This window comes from Fringilla coelebs (assembly GCF_963513975.1).
Source record: "Fringilla coelebs genome assembly, chromosome: 2".
Classification (NCBI taxonomy): Eukaryota; Metazoa; Chordata; class Aves; order Passeriformes; family Fringillidae; genus Fringilla; species Fringilla coelebs.
This window is the reverse complement of record NC_140029.1, coordinates 68,656,903-68,679,122: the sequence shown is the minus strand read 5'-3', so window position 1 is coordinate 68,679,122 and position 22,220 is coordinate 68,656,903. Positions and strand designations below refer to the sequence as shown.

Genomic DNA, 22,220 nt, shown 5'->3' with positions numbered 1-22,220 from the left:
GAGATGAGTCCCTGCCAAAGGGTGTGTCCTGTGTTTGTGCAGCCTCTGATGGTTCTGGTGGGGTTTGCAGAATGCTCTGTGCAGTCCAGCTGCCTTCTCTCTGGCTGCTATGCCACAGGGTGCTGGCCCAGTGGTGGCCTTTTCAAAGCAAGGTGAGCCTGAGAGCAGTTTAACTCAGGGCTTGTGCCATGACATCTCAGCTTTCTGGACTTCAAAGGAGAGGTTGCCTGCAGCAGCCACCTGACACAGTGGGATCAAGGGGTTTTTGTTTCCTTCCATCACACTGTGGTCACTGTGTCTCCCTGCTGCATATCTAACTCTGATAATGTTCATTTTGCCTGTGCGTACAGTGTGTGAAAGTAAAAGCCTTCCAAGACTTTCATCTGCTCAAAAATTCAATAGCAAAGTGTAAAAAATAACTCTTACTTGCCTTATCTTTCAGGTTTGTTTTTTTCCCCTTCTGCTAATATTTTTTGAGTACCTGCAGTGCATCTGAATGCCTGTGGCTTACCTTTATGCTTTCAGGCTGCCTTCTCCCTTTCATTCTCATGCTAGCAAAGCTCTATTTTGCCTAGGATGAGGAAAAATGATGTTCTATCTAGCCACTGTGCCTTCAGAGAAATACTTAATGTTTGTTTTGGGTATTTTTTCTGTAGAGGTGAGTATCACATTAAACAGAAGCACTTATTCTGGAATTAATACACTGGTCTACAACTTGGGGTATCTCGTTTAATTTGTCTTTTTATGTGCATATTGTAATATCTCTGTTTCCAGTTCTTAAAATAGGAATGATACTGTTTTGTGCCTAATGTGTGGTTGCCATAAATTCATTCATGTTCCTGTTCCAATGACCAGCACAATGTGAAAAACAGTGGCTAATGGTTATTGAGAAAGGAACTGGAACAAAGGGTGTAGTTCAGATGTGTGATCAATACTTAGAGCTGTAATTGTAGCAAATGTTACATGGAGTAGTTGTAGACTGAAAAAAGTTCACTTGGTGTTCTATGTACCATTTTCATAGCCTAATTCTATTGCAAGGTTGTTGAGGTTGATCAAAAATACTAAATTAATTGAAAGGATCATTTGTGGTAATGTCAGCTAACAGATGGTAAAACTGGAACACTACATATTTGGGAAGGAATAATTGGGGAAAAACAGAGTAACTATTTAACTAATATAGAAGTCCTGTGCTTTATATATGAAGTTGTTATTTTACTAGTTTTGAAAAATGGGAAGAACCGTGAGCAATTTCTACATACCTGTATCTGTTACTCAGTATTAAGAATATAGCTTGATTGTGAAGCAGAATGATGGCCCAAAGACTGTGTGCATAAAACAGACTTAGGATCTAAAGGTGAAACTTACATTAAATATATCATCCTTTTGTTGCAGCTTTTGGTTAAAATACTTATTTTTGATGATATGGGTGAAAAAACACATTTTTCCCTTCCAGATAGCAGGCACATTGTGACTAATACATACTAGGTTTTCCCATGTCATTCAAATATTTATTTCCATTTTGGAAGGGCTTTTGGTGTAGAACGGAATAATGATATTTTTGTTGGAAGTATATTATCCCAGTTTCTACTAATCAAAACCCCTTTGTACACCTTTTTCAATTAACTCTTCTCTTTGTATTGCTAAATCATAAAATCATAGAATCATTTAACTTGGGAAAAGTTATCCTCTCTGGGCAGCCTGTGGCAGGGCTTGACAACCCTTTCTTTCCGTGACGAAGTTTTTCCCACTATTCAATCTAAACCTCCTCTGGTGCAACTTGAGACCATTTCCTCTTGTCCTGTCACTTATTACATGGGAGAAGAGACTGACCCCCACCTGGCTACACCCTCGTTTTAGGTGGTTGTAATGAATGATAAGGTTCTCCCTGTCCCTCAGTTTCTCCAGGCTAAACAGCTCCCTTAGTTGCTCCTCATCCCACTTGAGCTCCAGACCGTTCTTGAGCTCCATTGCCCTTCTGTGGACATGCTCCAGCACCTCAGTGTCCTTCTTGTAGTGAGGGGCCCAGAACTGTAACACAGGATTGGAGGTGTCACCTCACCAGTGCCAAGTACAGCAAAACCTTCCAATTCAGTTTCATTAATATGCAAATAGACAGTTAAAACAATTCATTGGAGCGTGACGAGCAAGGTGTTAGTGCAATTTATTTGTGAAATGGATGTTGTTATTACTGGTTCAGAAGACAGAGAACTTAAAATTGAGAAAATTTTTTCTGGGGGAATGAACACAAATGATGTTCCAGTTAAAATTCTTGATTTGCTCTTGTGAAGGCTGTGTATCATGATGGATATAAATACTGAGAACTCGCAGAATAATCCATATCAGTGGCAGATTCGGGAAGATCTTAATGATCATGGGATTTAGAGGAGTAGTCAGGCAAACAAATGTCTTAGTATTACTACATTGTCTTCACGTAGTGATTCAAACTACATAGGTCTGTCTTGCCATAGAGTGGACAGTCTCTGACACAAAGTTGGACTTTGTTCGATTATGAAGCTTGTGTGCCTGTGTTGAATTACTCCTGCTATGACTGCAGGACTTTGGTAGGACCTAGTCCATGCTATGACATTGCAGGGTTTTTGTTTCTGCCTTGGAAATGTGTTTGACCCTTCCCAGACTATTCACGTCTCCTGCATGGAAATGACAGGCGTGACCTGAGTCTTTATTATTCTGGAGTGGCAACTAGTTGCCTGTGTTAAGGCAGCCAGTGGAGCCAGAGATCTCCACTGGCTGTAGAGGGAGCTTGGGCTCACATATGGACAGTGAAATATAAGGTGTCTTCAGCTCAAAAGGAATCCTACCCTAGAAATAGAATTCATTTGCAAATGATCATTTGCACCCTGCCTATGGGTGCAAATTATCATTTGATGTGTTCTTTAGTACCTCAGGTGTCTCTGTGGAGCTAAGAGATGTGATTTAGGATTTTTTGAGAGACTCACAGCTTTCTGAAACTGGGTGAAGTTTGGGCTGGAATTCCAGTTTGCTCTGAAGTCTCTAAAACTCTAATTTTAGTCAAATGAATTCTGTTCCAAATTTCCAGATAGGCTCTCTGCTTTGTCACTGGCTTCTTCCAGCTTTATTTCTTTGCAGTTTTTGAATGCTTCATTAATTTACATCCACAGGGGACTTTAATGCACTGTTTTCTATGCTTAGCATTTTTAAAATGGAAATAATATAATTCTGCTTCATGCACACTCCAGAGGGCAGACATTTAAGTGAGCTTCTTCTTGCCACCTTTTATCTGCCTAGAGAATATGTCATGTCTAAATTGAATAACAGGTTTTGTCATCGGTGGAGAGAGATGGACTTGCCAAGAGTGACTCACACTTCATGTCTTAGACAATGGTCTTCTCATTTTCTGTAGAGGCAGCCCAGGGAATTTAGAAAGTAAAGTTGAGTGGGATGATCCCACATTGCTACATTCATCCTTTTTCATTGCAGTGAGAGAGTAAGCAGCACCTCGTTATGCATGTAGAGGGATAATCTGTAGAATTCTCTTTCTCCTTTCTTCATGGTAGATCCAAAGCTACTAAAATGCTGGAAGATCTCTCTCCACTGATAGGAAACGGGGAGGCCTGAGAGTTCTGGAAGCCACAGTCCTCAAGGTGTCCTGTAGCTGGGCAGCATACTTGCAAATGAAGATGATATAGATGAAGTTACGTGTTTGAGAGTGTGCATGGTGGTATCTTAACATTTGAGATGGTAAACTGGAGGTGAGTCATGTCCAACAGAGGAAAAATATACAACCCCTTTGTAAGAGAAAAGTTGGGTGTGCAAATTTGAGTTGCAAGTGGTGACAAATTTGTTCCCAATGGCATTTTAAAAATCTTATTTTAAGTGTTGGGTGTTGATCCTGATGTGTAATGTCTTTGGTTCTTTCCTGAGTGTAATAGAGCTTTGGTGTGAAGTAAAACAAAGTCTGTACTTAGGTCAGCTCTCATTTTTGGCCTGAGATTTTGAAGTCGTTACTATAGTTTCTTACGAGCGTCAAAACCCATTGTATTAATATGGACAGATGGTCAGGCTGCATCATGTTTATTGGAGATATTGATGTATTATAAATGAGAGCATCTACATGGAAGTCTGCAACTCAGAGCTCGATTCAGATACATGCACATAGGTGTGGACTGTGATTCAGAGTTTCTGAGATTGTTCTCTTTGGCTTTTGGTGATCACTCTGAAAGGGTGTGGGTCTAGACACGTGCATTTGTTTTATATACCCCACGATGACTCAAAGGCAGCAGGTTTCTGTATGGGGGCTGCTGAATTGAGCCTTGATTATTGATCTTGCCTTTACTTCCAGTGGTTTTTCTCTCAGCCATGCTATTTAAAACTCTGCTAGAGCAGTAAAACGGTAGAATTTGCTATTTTCCTAGGTAATTAACAATGTTGATGTCAAAAATTATATTCCTAATAATGCTGGCAACTGGAAGTGATTGTACTTCAAAGCTTAAATGGTAAGAGTGTAGGAAAATAAAACTCTAAACAGCAGCTATCAATGATACTTAATGATAAAATTTGCCAACATGCTAACTGCATGGAGTGGAATTCTAAGGCTTTCTATATGATTTATATTTCAGGGAAGGCTAAAAATACATGTGATATTTTGATATATGTTCGTTTGATCGGCAACTCTGTATGGTGAGAGTGGAGGTTCGTGTCATCACAGCACATGTGAACGGATACTGAGTGATGAGTCTCAAAATACAAATGTAAACTGTTAGTAGAGTTATTAGGTAGGTTTTATTCTAATGAGTGGATCTTAGAATTACAGAATCACAGGATGTGTCAGTCAAGAAAGGACCACAGTGGTTCATCTGGTCCAACCTGCCTGCTCAAGCAGTGTCATCATGGATCACATTACAGAAAATTGAAACCAGACAATTCTTGAATATCTCCAGTGAGAGAAACTCCACAACCCCTTTGGGCAGCTTATTCCAGTGCTTGGTGATCTGTACAGTAAAAAAGTTTTTCTTTATATTCTGGTGGAACTTCCTGTGCATCAGTTTCTGCGTATTGCCTCTTGTCCTGTAGCTCAGCACTGCTGAGCAGACCCTGGATCCATTCTTTTGGCACCTGTCTTTAGATAAAGACACTGATGAGGTCCCATCTCAGTCATCTCTTCTCGTGTCTGAACAGGCCCAGCTCCCTCAGCCTTTCCTTGTAAGAGAGACGCTCCAGTCCCTCGCTCATCCTTGCTCTTCTCCACTGGACCCTCTCCAGGAGCTCTGTGTCTCTCTTGTCCTGAGGAGACCAGAACTGGACACAGCACTCCAGATGTGCCTCGCCAGGGCAGAGCAGAGGGGCAGGATCAGCTCCCCCAACCTGTTGGCACTGCTCTTCCATCCTAATCCACCCCAGGACACCAAAGCCCTTCTTGGCCACAAGGGCACTGCTGGCTCAGGGGCAACTTGTTGTCCACCAGGACCCCCAGATCCTTCTCTGCAGAGCTGCTTTCCAGCAATTTCCCCCATATGTCCTGGGAAATAGGGTTATTTGGTGCAGGACCCTGTATTTGCTTTTCTGGAATTTCAGGCAGTTCTTCTCTGCATCTCTCCAGCCTCTTGAGGTCCTTCTGGAGGGTTGCACAGAGCCCTCTGTTGTATCGGCCACTTTCCCACCTTTGTGTTGTCAAATCTCATATTTTTACCTTTTTAACAGTGATCTAGAAAAAAAAAAGACAGTTTCTACTAATGTATACATTAGAAAAGATTGAACATGGATTCACACAACAGCCAACATTCTTTGATAAACTAGGTTCAAAGAAAAGATGTTTTAGATGGTGAAGGGCTCTGGAGAGATGATAATTTAGATGTGCATATGCTCACACTGTAATTCTGTGGCCACATGAACAGAAATAGTATGGTAAATTGTCTCTGGTTTTACTGCTGGCAAGACTGCCACTGGCATATTATGTCCAGTTCTGCTTCTGCAGTTGAAAGACAGATGATGACAAATTGGAAGAAAATCAGAGGAGAGCAGTGAGAGTGGTTAAAGAGCTTGAAGGTAATGCCTGAAGATAATGCAAGGCTTCAGGAACTTAACATTCAGCTTTTAAAAGGAACATCAAGAGACTGTTATAACTGACTCTGTAAGATCTCAGGAAAGAAATTTGGTACAAAATATGTTCTTACAGTAAAAGATAAAATTATACCAAGACAAGTGCTTAAATTCTGATGCTAGGTATAAATAGTACATTTTAATAGATTAAATGGAATTATTGGAATAATTTTTCAGGACCTGCGGCAATTTTATTTTTATCAGACCTTCTAAAGTCCAGATAGGTAGTTTGATATTCCTATATTGTGTGTTCTGATTCAAAGAGTATTAAGTTCAAAGGTATTTCTTTGTTTTGTATTGTTTCAGAGTTTTGGGCAGTATTTTAAGGTTCTTTTTAATATATCTATGAATCTGCAGATAAAGTGATAGTCCTATAATGAAAACCTTTTGTGAAACGTGTTTGGTTAAATGCATTTTCATGTTTGTAAATACTGGCAGTATGTCTGAACTCAATAATATAAGTTAATAAAGCCAGAAGTGTGTTTAGTGCCTGTAATAGTATCTTGTGGAAAACTGAGATGCTCTTTTCCCCAACTAACTAGCAATTTCTGGTTGATACATGGTATTAGTATGGTATTAAGAGGTAATTTAGGTATTGTAAACTACTGATGAATTAATAACACTGAGCCCCAGTACTTGAGAATAATTGTGTTACTTAAAATGGATTTTTGGGTCCATTAATTACAACCTTTCTTTTCAACAGGCCCATGCTAAGGTCTGGCATCTCTACAATGACCATTTCCGTCCAACTCAAGGAGGAAAAGTGTCCATTGCCCTTAGCTCCCACTGGATAAAACCCCAGCATATGACTGAAAAGAACATAAAAGAATGCCAAAAATCCCTTGATTTTGTGCTTGGCTGGTTTGCTAAGCCCATATTTATTGATGGTGACTATCCAGAGAGCATGAGGAGCAACCTCTCATCTCTGTTGCCTGAATTCAGTGAGGCTGAGAAGAAGTATATCAAGGGAACAGCAGACTTTTTTGCTCTTTCTTTTGGAGCTACCCTGAGTTTCCAGCTTTTGGACTCCCACATGAAATTCCAGCAGTTGGAATCAATAAGCCTGAGGCAGCTCCTTTACTGGATAAACAGTGAATATAACAACCCCCAAATATTCATTGTGGAGAACAGCTGGTTCGTTTCTGGTACCACCAAGAAAGATGATGCCAAATATATTTACTATCTCAAAAAGTTCATTATGGAAACTTTAAAAGGTAGGACTTTGTATTAATACATGCTTGAAAAAATCATAATGCAGTGTAGTCCACAGAAGTGTGTTAAGGCACCAGGCTGAAAACTGATTTTAGTCTTTAGCATTCATCTTAGCACTTATAAAATGAGAGTTCAAATCCCTTTCCTGGGTTTATTCTTTTGTTGAAGAACTCTCATATCTGCACATGCCATTTGGTGAGCCTGATGCTGCTATCCTTGAAGACAGTAGGAAAATTTCTACTGTCTTTGGTAGGAGGAAGTGCAAGACCTGTAAACTATAATCTGAGTGGCCTTAAGAGAATTTGCTGTACTATATAGTAATAACTGCTTTCCTTATCTGAATGCATATGTACAAAACATAAGAATATATATATGGAAAGGTAAATACTATGCAATAGGAATTCCCCTGGAAAAACCCATAAGGCTGAAATAGTACATTTAAAAATTAAATATTGGAACGTTTTCATTCTGCATCTTGCCCAAATTTCACATTTGTACAGCTGTGAGCATTATTCACAGTAATTTGGATTTCCATCAGTTAAAGGACTGAATGGTTGATGATATATGATCAAAACAATTTAATTTGTTAACCTGTTATTTTTTCCAAACAGTAAGAAAAATACACCACTGTAGATGAGACTTATTTGCTGTTTTCCCATTTCCTTCTAGAAAAACATTTTTTCAGTCCTAGTAGTTGCCAATAAATTGTTGGGGTTCCTATTTCTACTTTCATTGTCTTTTAATTTCTAAATTAACAATTTATCAAGTTATTTACTTGTCTACAATTTACTGTTCTTGGTTTAAAGAATATTATTGTATCTATTAGTTCAGATGAAACAGACATTCTGTTACATTGCTATTTTCATATGGTGAATGAGAAAAAATTGGTTTAATTTTATTCTCAGCAGTAATAAAGATGCAGAGGACTCCCAAATTGGTTTCATCTGCTATTCCAGAAACCTAATTATTGCAAGTGAATTAAAAGGTGAATAAATACCTGAGCAAAATAGTAACTAACTGTTGCAAGTACAATATCACTAGTTTGCCTAAAGTCAGATGAAGAGCTTATCTTCATGAAGGGGTCATAGTCCCGTTACACCTATTTCTGCTTAGATTTTAAATTGCTGGAAATACATACATGGATATCTCTTTTAATCATAGCTGGCTGGCAGCAGTCTCAATATCCAAAGTGTCTTTCCATTTACTGTGTCACTCAATAAATAATAATAACAGCAACAATGGTATTAAAGATTTGTCATAAGACACTGGCACTTGCCTAAACCTTTTACAGAAAAAAAACCAAAAGCAAAGAAAGCAGAGGCAGGCTGGGTCTGCAGGGGGGACTTCGGTATCATTAAAATGGAAAGTATTGCACCCAAATCTTCTGTTGTTAGAATCTGCAAAATCCAATGTAAATACCAAAGTTCTCTGTGGAGTACCTTGGGGAATTTAGTTGAGAAAGATCCAAAGAAAGCATTGTGCTGTCTGTGAGCAGAGTTGTTGGACAGTGTTAAAAACCAAAAATAAGGGCACAAGCTTTCTCTCTGAGAGATGTAGACATGCCTATCCAGTGCAGTAAAGCACTGTAATATGAAGATTTTTGAGGCATTTGCCATGAAATTCATTCCAGTGGTGAAGGGACAGTAAAATGACACAGGAACTGTAGCACTGAGAAGCAAGGATGATTAATTTAGACATGGGTCCGCATAACTGGGATTTTGCTAGTTGCTAGATCTTGCCAGGATCTGTGCCTGGCTGTGTGTGTGCACTGGTTCAGACAGAACTGCTTATTTCTGCATCTACTTTAGCAAGTAAGTGCAGCCCAGTTGGAGCAAACCTGTAGAGTAGAAAAGAATTGGTGTTGAGGGCCAGGTGTCCACACTGTCTGTATTCCTGAAGCCCATTTCTGGATTAATTTTACCCCAAAGGAACCCAGGCCATGCATTCTGAGTCCACTGTGTGATCTGAATTGAAGCATGATGAGGGAGATTTGCTCAAAAGTGTGCTTCTGATTTCCCTTGAAGTGCTGATGTAGGTGTCTACTCTGATACTGCATGCTGTAGAAAAGTCCTGTTTACTAGTTTTGGTATTTCTTTTTTTCTTTTTTTTTTTTCCAGACGCCATTTAGGGTTGATTAGAGTAAATAGAGCTGTAATATAAAGTTGTTAAATATTTAATAGGGCCATTAATTGGTTGGAGGTATCTTCTCCCATGTGTGGGGATCTTACTCTGGGGTCATATTCGCTTCCCTTTTCTGTCTCTGGTGCAACAAACAAATGGATTGTACCTTGTAAAGCAGAGCATGTTGCCTGGAAGGGCTCCTCCCGGTCATGTTGACTGGTAGAGGTCAGGTCATTGTCTGGGGAGTTACCAGGTCTGAATTCAGAGTCTTAAGCAGAAAAGGAATAGCCAGGCCCATGACAGGTAGGAGCAAGATATTCTAAAGTATGTCCAGAGGCGAAATACAGATCTTGGGCACCTTCCAGATGGGAGCATGGGCTGGGGGCTTCACCTGTTGTTCATGCGCTGGGGTTGGAGAGCAGCTGAGCAGAGGGTTTTAAAGATCTCTATTTGATATTTATGGGTCTGCCATGTTTCCTTTCATGGCTTTTATACTATTGAGCCAAACAGGACATGAGCAGAACTGCTGTTTAATTTTTAACCCAGTTCCGGCTGAGTTCTGGTCTGTACAGTATCACATTTGTGGGCATGCTCTGGGGGATTGCTCAGGAGTCAGTGGGAGTCTGGACAAGGCCACTGAGTTTCAGAAGCAAGGACAGTCTAGATTACAGTCAGCCTCATTTGGTCACCAACAGATATGAAGGAAGAAAGAGAAACATACATAGAAAAGAAAAGAAAAGCAAAGAAAAGAAAAGAGAAAGGAAAAGAAAAGAAAAGGAAAAGAAAAGAAAAGAAAAGAAAAGAAAAGAAAAGAAAAGAAAAGAAAAGAAAAGAAAAGAAAAGAAAAGAAAAGAAAAGAAAAGAAAAGAAAAGAAAAGAAAAAGAGATATATTAATTTTCATTTTCATTGTGGTTATATGCAATCGGTGTGGGATACGGTGTTTGAGACTTCCAGACTTCTTGGAACTTCCAAACATTTTTCAAGTTGCTTCTTTCCGAGGTGACACTTAATACATTTTTTAAAAAGGATTTGAGGAAGATTTTTACAAGGTGCTCAGGAAGTGTTGGAGTGCTGTGTGAGGTGATGACTTACGGAAGGGTGAGATGCTGTTCAAAGAAGTTTTCACTGAGACTGGTTCACACAGTGGACCTGTACTGGCTTTTACTGTGCTGTGTGTCAGATGTCATCATGGGTGCATGCAGAGGTTAGAAAAATAGTGACATTTGCCAAACACAAAAGAATGGTATCTTTAGAAGGAGTAATATTCCATTTCCTTAGACATTTTCTCATGACCTCTGACAAAGACTGGGCCAAATTTGTTCCTTATTTAACTGCATTGTTCCTTTAATTGATTCAAACAGGGTTATAATCAAGTATCCATGTGGTGCCTCATAACTGATTGTAATGAGGTACATTAGTAAATGTACCTCAGGAAATCAGGATCTTGTTATTCTGCTTGCCTGAAATAATGCTTTCAGTGTTACTAGGCTGGTAAATATTATCTTCAGTCAGTATCCAGTTTGGGCTGACAGAAAATGGTGAGTAATAAAGATAAACTTTGCTGGCTACAGAGCCAAACACCAGTTCAAAAGAACGCTTAAGAATGTGCTTAAATGCATTGCTGAATTAGGGTGGGTCTAATTATGTAATTAGAATTAGCACACTCTTTTTGTGCTTTCCTGGAGCTGAGCCTTGCCCAGGAACAGTTTGCTGAATCTCAGTGTTTAATACAGCTAAAAGTGAGTATCATTTGGAATCTTATAATAATGCTGGTAAAACTAACAGATGCCAGTAGATCCTGACATTAACCTTTAAAGCATGTGGTGATTTTAGAAGTCAAACAGTTGACCTAGAACATGTGCATATTTTTAGAAACCCTTAAATATTTGAGCTGGAAAATGCTGTACCATGAAAGATGTAAAGAGACAGAATTTCCAAATAAACACAGTCTTTCTGTATTATCACTTCTACTTGGAATCTGTGGTAATAAAAATTCATGTGCACACCAAACATGCTGTCAGGTTTTTCCCAATATGTATTTGGAGTGGAGGGGGAGGAGATGAAAAGGAGTCCAGCTTTTGTTTGCATACAGGGTAGTGCTGCAGCAAGAGCTACCTGGAGTGAGCTGCAGCATGAGCAGAGCAGAGGGCAGTGCAGGGCAGTCACCGGCTCCGTGGCTCAGGCTCTACTCCGAGGCTGAGGTTTGGCACGTCTGATGAGCAGCGCTGCTCAAACCACTGCTGCACGGCTTCTCTTTCAAAATCTCGCTGCTTTAAAGCCAAGCCAGGTACCTCTGCTGCCTCCTCCCATAATCTGGCAGCTCCCCCAGTGCAGCTGAAATATGTTCCCTGAATAGGCTTTGAGGAAGGTCCTGAGATACTTATCTGACCTGTTGCATTGTTCTTACACACTAATGCTGCAAGCATTGCTGATGGGGTGTGATCTACAGAGGAAAAATGAGCACCGTGCTAAGTTTGGGTTTGTTCTTTCCTCAGCTATCCGGTACGACGGAGTTAACGTGTTTGGCTACACAGTCTGGTCCCTCCTGGATGGCTTTGAGTGGCACAGGGGGTACAGCATTCGACGTGGACTGTTTTATGTTGATTTTCAAAGCCATGACAAGAAGTTGATGCCCAAATCTTCTGTCTTGTTCTATCAAAAGCTGATAGAAAAAAATGGCTTCCCACCTTTGCCTGAAAACCAGCCCATAGAAGGTATTTTTCCCTGCGGCTTTGCTTGGGGAGTTGTTGACAACTACATTCAGGTGAGTCTGATAATAAAGCCGACAGGCTGTCCAGCCAGATCACTGCACAAGTTCACGGTGACATATTTACTGAATGGAGTGTCTTTGCCACAGTGCTGCAAGGAGATGGGTACAAGGCTTTTGAGCCAAACAGTGTGTCTATCATTCTTCACCAGACTTGCTGTGTGTGACCAAGGCAAACCAGTCAGATTGAGACACTATAAATAGCATTATAGAAAAATGTATGGAAATGGAAAGGAGTCTGATGCTTGTCTTCCCTGAACATATGCTATCAGTTATGGGAAGTCAGCTCTTTTCAAAGGGAAGTCAATTAAATCTGCTAAACTGTAAAATGCATGTTTTAGAAAACTTCCTGACAACTCCTGAAACTCCAGTGGCATACTTCTATGTCTTATGCATATACATCCTGGTACTGTTCTTAGAGAGATTTTATATAAAAGGAAGTGAACGATATTAGATTTAAATGAAATTTCTGTACTCCTATTTCATTTTATGTTCTCCTGTGTCTGCTGAGGGCCTACAGTGCCCCTGCATAGGACTTAGCTAGTTCACGGCTCTCAGGCTTTATTTCAACTGATTTGATACTTTGGGAGAATTTTTCAAATTATAATACTTTATAACATGAGTAAAAATTCTACCTTAGTTATAATCGCTTTAACTGTTGGGCTCTGTGATATTCGGATGCTATTTTGGGTTGCAGAGCTTCTCTAACCACAGTAAAGAGGTGCAAATTCAAAGTCAAGGCTTCATCCAAAACCAGAATTTTTAATTTATATTTTCCACAAAGGCAGAATCTTTCTTAAGGCTTGACTGTGAGGAGCTTGTTTGTTTTTTCTCACTCCAAAAGTAAGATTTGGCTTTGTTCTCTTGAGAAATACTGTAGCCTTCCTACCTCGTGCACCGATTTCCAAGAAAATTCAAGTCATCCTCCTAGCTCTCAGATAGATTAAGAATTGGAAATGGAATTGCTGCTTTTGGAGTCAGTAACAACTATTAAGTTGCGGAATCAGTCAGCCTACAACAGCTAAAAAATCCCTCCCATCCCCAAAACCTTCAAAGCTGAATATTTTCGTTTCAAAAGGCCATTCAGGCATTTTGTGCTGTAAGGCTTAGGTTGTTTGATTTGTAGATGCATCACGGTGGAAAAACTGTTTTGACAGCATTCCCACAGTATTAGTGGCAATGCATGCTTTAGTAATCTACAAGGGACAATTCTCCAGAAAAGCAATTTCCCTCAGACATGCTGTTTTTTATTACTTTCTTCTACAAGCACAGTACTGACCTCTCCGGAGAAAATAGCAGCTGATTTTCAGCAGCTTCTTTTATACAGTCTGCAGAGCCTCAGCTACAAGTTGAACACTGGTTGTAGGCTGACACCTGCTTTTCAAACGGAGGGCAGAACAAGGAATCTGAACTCAGGGGGAAGCTGCACACCAAAGAATAAAAAGAAAGAGGAAAGGACAAATAAAGACCATGGTACCACTATCCTGTGGTTTGGATCTAGGAAGAATAACACAGAGTATGAAAGAGGAAATTTCACACTGTGCATTATAATAGGTAGTTCAGTTTTTCCTTTGTGCTGGTGATTTTCATTAAAAAGTGAAAGTATAATTCTGAGTGACCCTGAGAAGCTCATCTTGTACTCTGTTACTGTGTGTCATACAGGCAGTTGTGACATCTGAAACCCTAAAGTCTTCTGGGAAATGCATTTTCTGTTGGAGTAACAGACAGCGAGTTTGCCCAGAATCCCAAAAAACTTGATTCAGACATCAACAGCCTGCTGAAATAACTTGGAAATTACTTCAGTATGAATTAAAAAAAAAAAAAAAGATGTCTCCAGCAAGAAGGAAAAAATTTGCTTGTCCACTGAATTTTTGCTAAAAATCAAGTACAGAGCATTACTCATCTTTCATCATAGTCAGGAAAAGAGAGCACAGAAATGATGTTGTATTCATTATTTCCTCTCATGCATTCAGGGAGTGGTCTTGAAATTGACTGTACTGGGTAATTCACACCAGACGGTCTCTCTGTATACCCTCCTTCAAAGAAAAACATTTTAAAAATTACTGTAGTCTTCACTGAAGATCTTCTCTGGATATCTGTTGCAGATTTAGTGCCTTATTCCTGAGCAATCCCTTGTTTCTTTTGGGAACTGGAACTCCTTAGAGAAGACATAAACATAATGACCATTAGCATAAGCTTGTTTGGAAAGTAGGGTGAAAATAATAGATAGATTTGGTACTTTTCTGACATCACTTGTTAACAGAAAAGTCATTCATTCATATGAGCCCAAGATGCCAGTATCAGAGATGCTGAATGCAATGTTTTGACTTAGGATATTCTTTCACTAGGCTGTGTCTGATAGTTAAGATGTTCCCACCTTCCTGGAACAAACAGCTTGAATCTGGTGTATTTCCTGTACCTCCTAGGTAGACACAACACCTGCCCAGTTCCTTGACTCCAGTGTTTATGTGTGGGATGTTCACCAGACGAAGCAGCTCTTTAAAGTGGATGGAGTTTACGCCTCGAAGCGCAAGCGTCACTGTGTTGACTTTGCTGCTATCAGGCTCCAGATATCTCTTCTGCAAGAAATGCGTGTCACACACTTCCATTTTTCGCTGAAATGGTCTTTAATCCTTCCTTTAGGTAACCTTTCTCTAATCAACCACACACTTGTGCATTACTATCAGTGTTTTGCTAGTGAACTTCTCAGGGTTAACATAACTCCTGTCGTTGCTTTATGGCAACCTATGATTGAGAATCAAGAGCTTCCAGTTTCTTTTGCCAAATATGGTGCTTGGGAAAATGCAGAAACTGTTCATGCTTTTGTTGAGTATGCCAGATTCTGCTTTACAAGTCTTGGGGACCATGTGAAATTTTGGATCACCATGAATGAACCGTCTGTGAAAAACCTGACATACACAGCAGGGCACAACCTGTTGAAAGCCCATGCAAAAGTCTGGCATCTTTATGACAAAGAATTCAGGAGATCTCAGAAGGGCAAGATATCTATAGCTTTGCAAGCTGACTGGGTAGAACCAGCTTGTCCCTTTTCCAGGAATGATCAAGAAGTTGCTGACAGAATTTTAGAGTTCGACATTGGCTGGCTTGCAGAGCCCATCTTTGGGAATGGAGACTACCCAGAGGTGATGAGAGCATGGCTTCACCGAAGAAACAGCGTTGACCTGTATAATTTCCACCTGCCTTACTTCTCAGAAGATGAAAAGAAGTTAATACAGGGCTCATTTGATTTTTTTGCCTTGAGTCACTACACTACTACTCTTGTGGGCTCAGAGAAAGAAGATGCAGTAAAATATGATCACTACCTTGAAGTTCAAATGATCAATGACATCACGTGGCTTCACTCTCCCAGCAGAGCTGCAGTAGTGCCCTGGGGACTGCGTAAATTGCTCAAGTGGGTGAAATCAAAGTATGGCGATGTCCCAATTTATGTTACGGCTAATGGGATTGACGATGACCAGAATATGGTGCATGATAAGCTCAGAGTGTATTACATACAGAATTACATCAATGAAGCTTTAAAAGGTAAGGAGCCACAGATGGTTTATATGTCACAAATCCCACTATTAGTATACACTGTGTGATAAAGTATGCTTAGCTTTATAATACATGTCCTCCGTAGAATACTCCCCAAATGAGATGTTACTACAGTGTAACAGGTAATTTTCCTCTTGATTTATGATTGATTGGTGTTACTAAACATTAGGAAGACTGACCTTGCTTATATTCTGCATAAGACAGCAAAACAAGATTTTTAGATTAATTACATTTAAATAGAAGTTGTGTGAGTATCTCCATGTGTATTTAGTCAGATTTTCATCTTATTGCACTTCTACTGTTGTTTTGCTTTGCTGCTTCTCTCCACTGATGTGCCTCAGGGCTGGGTATGAGTTCTGTTCCTCCGTTGTCTCTGTATCTTATCCAACAGTGATCTTATCCAACAGTGCTCTTCATAATAATTCAGCTGTCTACCTCATTATGCCATTTCCTGGACTGTTTCCTACTATTCAGAACACATACCAGTCCTTTTCTCTGTCTCAAACATTCATAAATTATAAGGCAAAAAGCATTTTGAGTCATCCTGTCATACAGCACATGCTGTTTTTTCAGAACAGCACAAGACCCAAATGAGATAATTTTTACTGATGAAGAATCTTTGTCACCTCACAGTGTGTGTGTGTGTATATATATATATATATATATATATATATATATATATATATAGATGTAAAAATCTAATTTTTACTATTAATTGCTTTAGCTTCAGCTTTAAGCAATTTTGTTGTGCATTTCCACATGTATTTTACTTATGTAGGTATTTGCAGACATGAGACAAGCTATCTCTCATTTATCTCTTTGATAAATAATAGAGACAAAGCTCTTTGTGTCCCTTGCTATAAAGCATCATTTCAAAGCTCTGAGTTATTAGGTTTTTTGCTGTATGCTGATATTCCTCATCAGAGGGGTAAACCCACACCTGGACACACTGTTCCTGTCACAGCCACACTTAGGCAGGTACATAACATAACCTCTTGCCCTCCTCATTTCTGCATGCAAGTTGACTGTTGGCCTTCTTGGCCATGGCAGCGGGTTGGTTACACAGCTTCTGTGGTGATTTTCTGACATTTTAAACTCAGATTCCTTCCCCCTGTTCAAAGCAGGACTGCCTCTTCAAAGCTAGGTCTGCTTGTTCTTCACATTTGGTCATGTTCAAATGCCTGCTGCTTGTTTGTGCAAACCTTGCTATGCTAGCTAAGTTATGTCTCTAATCTTTGTGACTTGCAGACTGTGAGAAAATGGTTTACATTTATTTCAGGTTGCTGATATACTTAAGATCATTAAATAACTTAGTGCTAAAAGCTGAGCTCTGTGACCATGGTAGAAATATACACAGTGTGACACTTACTTGCCTTCAATTACATTTCTAGACTTCTAGTTCTGTTACTTAATTCAACTTGAGACTAGTTGAAATCTGTTTATTATGGGCTTCCCTTGATCTCATAACATTCTATTTTCTTATTCCAAATGCCATATAATATCAAGTCATTTGCCTTGTGAAGCTCTAAGTATTTAACATCAAACATTATTACTTTTATTGATCTGCTGGTCTCAGAAAAAAAAAGACAAGTTATTTTGATGAGATTTATTTTTCATAAAGCTAAGCTGATTGGAATTAATCATGTATTATCTCCTAAATTTTATATTTATCAAGCTTTATATAATCTGTTGCACTCTTTTGATAGGTAGTGAAAGATTGCTGGCAGTTCCTGTTCACTGTATTAACTATTGGCTTTAACTTCCTCCTCTGTAATTTCCACCTCTTTTGCTGATTACTGAACATCAATATTAAGTGCCCAAGAGTTCATTCTCAGCATTTTGTAGCACTGAATGCATGTTTTATAAATCTATAGTTAAAAAAATATTTTGGCAATATTTGGGCTTGTGGTTTCAAACTGGTTTTTTTCGGTATTGCTTGTCTCCTTGGCACTTCTAAGTGTCTGTGGATGTGGAATTTTCTCCCAGTTCCCGTTAGCAAGAACACCTACATGCCTCTGGTTTTTTACAGAACTTTGCCCTTTGTACTGGTCTATTACCGCTGTCCCCCAGTCACTACTTTCTCCCTCTTCTGTTCAGCCTGTAAATAGCTCCTGTGTTTTTCAGCTTAACCTATTTTCTTATCTTTTCACCTTCTTTGTGATGGATAATTATGTCTCTGCTAACTAGCCATATTACTTTTTCTAAAGCTTAATCTTCCCCTTTAGATGCCGTTCACTCCTCCATAGTGTTTGGTCCATCAGCTTTTCCATTTTTGTCTTCTCCCTCTCTGGTATTGCACTTTTGTCCATCTTGTCATTACATGACCTTGGCATCATGACTGATTCAGCTTTCTCTAAGACACGCATTTCTTTTTTGAGACACCTTGTGCAGTAACTAAGTAACTTAGAAATCTTGTGTCCTTACCTCGGTGTCACAGTGTAGAGGGGGATTGGTATGTGTATGCCCTGGCCTTAAAGTCCCTATTCTGCCTTCTTCCTCCAGCTGATTTCAGGCACTGCATGTGGAAATTTTTGGGTGTATGATATTGCTCACCTGCATTGTTCCAGGGGAGCCAGCAGGTTTGTGCAGATAAATGGTTCCACGATACAGTATGGGACCTTTTGGACTGAGGCTATATTTTGAAGTGCTTTGTACTCTCTTTAAGTACATCTTTGCCAATTGAAAACAAAGAAGAGCAGTAACCATTTATGTAATACCATTAAATCCACCTGCAGTTCTGCAAATACAACTAATTATCCTGGGCAGCAGCTCTGTAAAAGGCCAGGTAAATATTATTTAGTTTTACACATGAAAAGTAGGTTATAGGTGCTAAAGTCTTGCATGTGGCTTCAGAAAGAATTGTTTCCAGAAGCATATGAAGAAGCATGTGAAAATTCAGTCCTGTGTTCATCTGCTTTGTTAAAACAGTGATGTTAAGAGATAAACTATTACAGTTTGTGTTTACTACCTTGGATTGATTTTTTTTTTGTCAATTGGGATGGATAACTCAAGGTTAACACCACAGCTGCTGGGCCTCTTCCAGTAGCTGAGTTAGCAGTATGGATTGTGGACACGTTCTCAATACGGACCAATACAGGTCATCTTGGATCAGAAACATAAACTTTCCCTTTGCGCTGGTGATATCCCAGTACACAACCTCAGCATGGCTGTGCCATATTTCTGGTGTCACTGAGACTTTGAGGTGAGAAGTGCAGCCAAACATCCTCTGTTTCTTGACTGTCCCCATCAGAACGTGCCCTGCAAGGGAGAAGGAGCAATCAGAGAAACAGGCTACAGAAAATTAGGGGCAGGAAACCGAAAACCTGCATTCTTTAATACATAACAAAGAGAGCCATCTTTTCATGATAGGCTCTATGCTGATCATTAAACACTGTCAGGCACTCACAGCTGTGTTTGCCAAGCACAAGGAAATAAATTGCAGTATATTCACAGATCACGCTGTCTGGCAGCGGCTGACAGATTCTAACTTTTTATGAGAACACTTCACAGATGTACATGTACCTTACCTAATTTTGGAGGGAAGTGCAGATGTGGATTTAACATTCCCCTGCCCCTCCTTTACGTATGGACATATGGTACTGCTCTTGAATGCAAAATGACATTGATTCATTTCTTCAACCCTTTGTCTTCTTTTGCAGCTTACACCTTGGATGATGTTAACCTTCAAGGATATTTTGTCTATTCTTTTAATGACAAAACTGCTCCTAAGTATGGTCTCTACAGCTATGTTGCAAATCAATACGAACCAAAGCCTTCTCTGAAACATTACAGAGAAATAATTGGCAATAATGGTTTTCCTGGTCCTGAAACTCCTGACTTGCTGTGTCCAGAAGAGGTTGCCTCATGTGCCAATTGTCACTTCTTCCGAACAAGAAAATCCTTATTAGCCTTTATCTCTTTCGTATTTGTTGCATTTATTGTTACTGTATTCTTCATTACTTACTACTCCAAGAGGGTAGAAAGGCGCTATAAATAGAGCTTCTCCTTTGAATACATCACTCACTGTCCTTTTTCTTGCAATCCCTTGGGAAATCTGAAATAAAAATGCACAATGCTGTGATTGCTTCAGCATTAGAAGGCATTTACATTGCTTGGTACTGCAGGATATTGACATTGAGAAGCTATTGCTTGCATATGGCTTCCAGAAATCATTTTTTCTGTTATAGTACCTTTGGTTTATAACCAGTCCCTGATTCCTGTTGTTGGAGTTGTCTCACAACTTTCCCTGGGACCTTTTGTTAAGCAGATGCTTTCCCCCTCTTGGATTTCCCTTGCTGGACTGTACAGGTGAAAGTAGGTTTTGAAAACATGGTGTGATGTCAAATTCTCCAAGACTGGGGTGAAACAAGAATTTGCTTTTCTAAATTAGGGTTTAACACTGATGTTTCTTAACGAGAGCTAGAACCTAACTGGAGCAGAGATCATGACTGAGAAGTGGAGGAGAATTGCAAAAAGCAGTGCCAGGGGAAACATTAACCCCTCTCCTAAAGCAGTTGCAGGAGGAACGACAGGGAGAAATGAGTCTGTACTGCTGGGAGTTCTTGGTAAATCAGTAACTGGTACTGTAACTACATCTGAGTTCAGGATGCCATTGGGGAACTTCAGTTAAAGGAACAGTGTCATTCTCAGGGGGGTAAGAAGCAGGGATATATCCAGGGATTGCAGGGGTCATGCCATCTACTGGGAAGAGATGGGAAGGGTAAAAGGGCTTCCCTTTGTTTTGCTCAGGAAAAAAAAGCTAAAGAGCAGGAACTGGGATGTCTTCACTGTGTCAGTTGGCAGAAAGCTGTGTGCCTGACCCCATGCCCTCTTGCCCTCTTGCCCTGTTGCCCAGGGACATGGCACAGCTGGGACACCCCTTTTCTGCACTTCTCACAGCCAGTTGAATTCAGCTGCCACTGCTGCTGCCCAGCCACTTACCTGCTGGAAACTTGTGGTAACTTAGCAGGGATGGTCTCTGCATGTTATTTGTGTTGAGTGCAGAGCCTTCAAAAGCCAGCATTTTGGTGTAATAGTGCAGCACTTTATTGCTGCCAGGGTCTGAGACTGTGGAGCTGTTGGGCCAAACCTCTCACAGGCTGGCTGGAGGTTCTCCTTTGAGCAAGTGGACCTGGCAGCATTTGATCCCAAAGTATTACTGGATGTCTGAGGGCCTCTTGTTTTTCTCTCAACAAGATGAAATAGCAGAATATTAGCACTGTTGTTTATTAGTAGAAATAGAGAATGGGAAAGAAACAAATGTCATTTGCCTGTCTTGTGAATTGCTGCCTTCAGAGGGTCCTCAGTGTGAAGCAGTACAGTCATCTTTGTCTGCTCTCTAACTCCAGGCCTGCGTTGCCTTCAGCTGTAATTGTATTTTTATTGTTATGTGAACAATGTCACTCACTGGAAAGAACATTTTAAAAGAAATGTGCTCTGTGTTAATCAAGAATTATTTATCTACTAAAGCTGATTATGTTGTATTAAATGTGATGTTTGTCTACTAGATTATTAGAAGATGACTAAATAACCTCCCAGGGTTCTTTTCAGCCTGAACACTTTGTGATTCTATACTGTATATTAAAACTTACACATGAAATATGATTTTAATTTGTAATTTAAGATTATCTTTTTTCTTAAATAATGTTCAGAAAAAAATAATTAATGCAATCTCATAATGATTAATATATTTTTCTTCGAGTTCTAGGCTTTAAATGGTCTCTCTTTGCAATTATGTATATTTTGGTATTGAGATTAAGGTGCACATTTCTGGGTAAGTGATGAAGTATTAAAAAAATGTATAAAAATTATTTATAGACTGGTAGGACTTGCTGTAGAGGAGAACATTTCAAACTGCTGTGTATTTATGCGTTGGTGCCTGGTGCACTGAGGATTATGAAGAAATGGCTCTCCCTGAGTGTAGGAAATGTGGAATGGCTTTTCCCTGGCGCAGCAATACGTGATGCCAGCTGCCAGATGCCTTTGCAGCACGTAACAAAAAGTGACATTCATTTAGCACAAGCTGCACCCAGCTCATGCCCAGCTTGTGTGTTCTGTATGTCTGTCTGTGTGTGTGGTGCGTATTTTGCTGTTGGTCGTACATCAGGGCGATGTTTCTGAGGAGCCAGGTGTACCTGGGTTGTACCTGCACCCCTGGGTTTAGGGGACTCAGGGGGCCTGTGCAGGGCAAATCCAGAAGAGCACAGGCACCATGGGCAGAGTGCTGATGGAGGCTGGCCCGAACTGATGCTTCATGAGCAGTTCCCATCCCTTCAGCTGCTGCTGGAATGGCCCAGGCGCAGCACAATGTGTGCAGTCCCAGCACGGGGGAGACACGGCAGGCTCTTCCCACAGAGGCTGGGTGATATGTAACCACTGACAGGCAGATGGCACCAGCTGGATAGCTAATTTGTAGGTAAACTGGGATTTGTGGCTGTGTGATTGTATCCAGTCATGGAGTCATGACCCATGGAGCTAACGCAGCCT

General features: G+C 40.0%; 1 protein-coding gene across 1 annotated transcript in view; it reads left to right on the top strand.

Moving 5' to 3' along the window:
- The window catches only part of KL (klotho), a gene marked incomplete at its 5' end in the record, with an annotated part of 45,168 nt that extends 25,358 nt beyond the window's left edge, over positions 1–19,810 (top strand). Inside the window, 4 exons of the mRNA XM_084226398.1 lie at positions 6,782–7,292; positions 11,908–12,176; positions 14,606–15,722; positions 19,394–19,810. Of these exons, the coding sequence (XP_084082524.1) occupies positions 6,782–7,292; positions 11,908–12,176; positions 14,606–15,722; positions 19,394–19,731 (2,235 nt within the window). The 3' untranslated portion in view covers positions 19,732–19,810. The remainder of the gene's footprint in view (positions 1–6,781; positions 7,293–11,907; positions 12,177–14,605; positions 15,723–19,393) is intronic.
- Between the last annotated feature and the right edge of the window lie 2,410 nt (positions 19,811–22,220).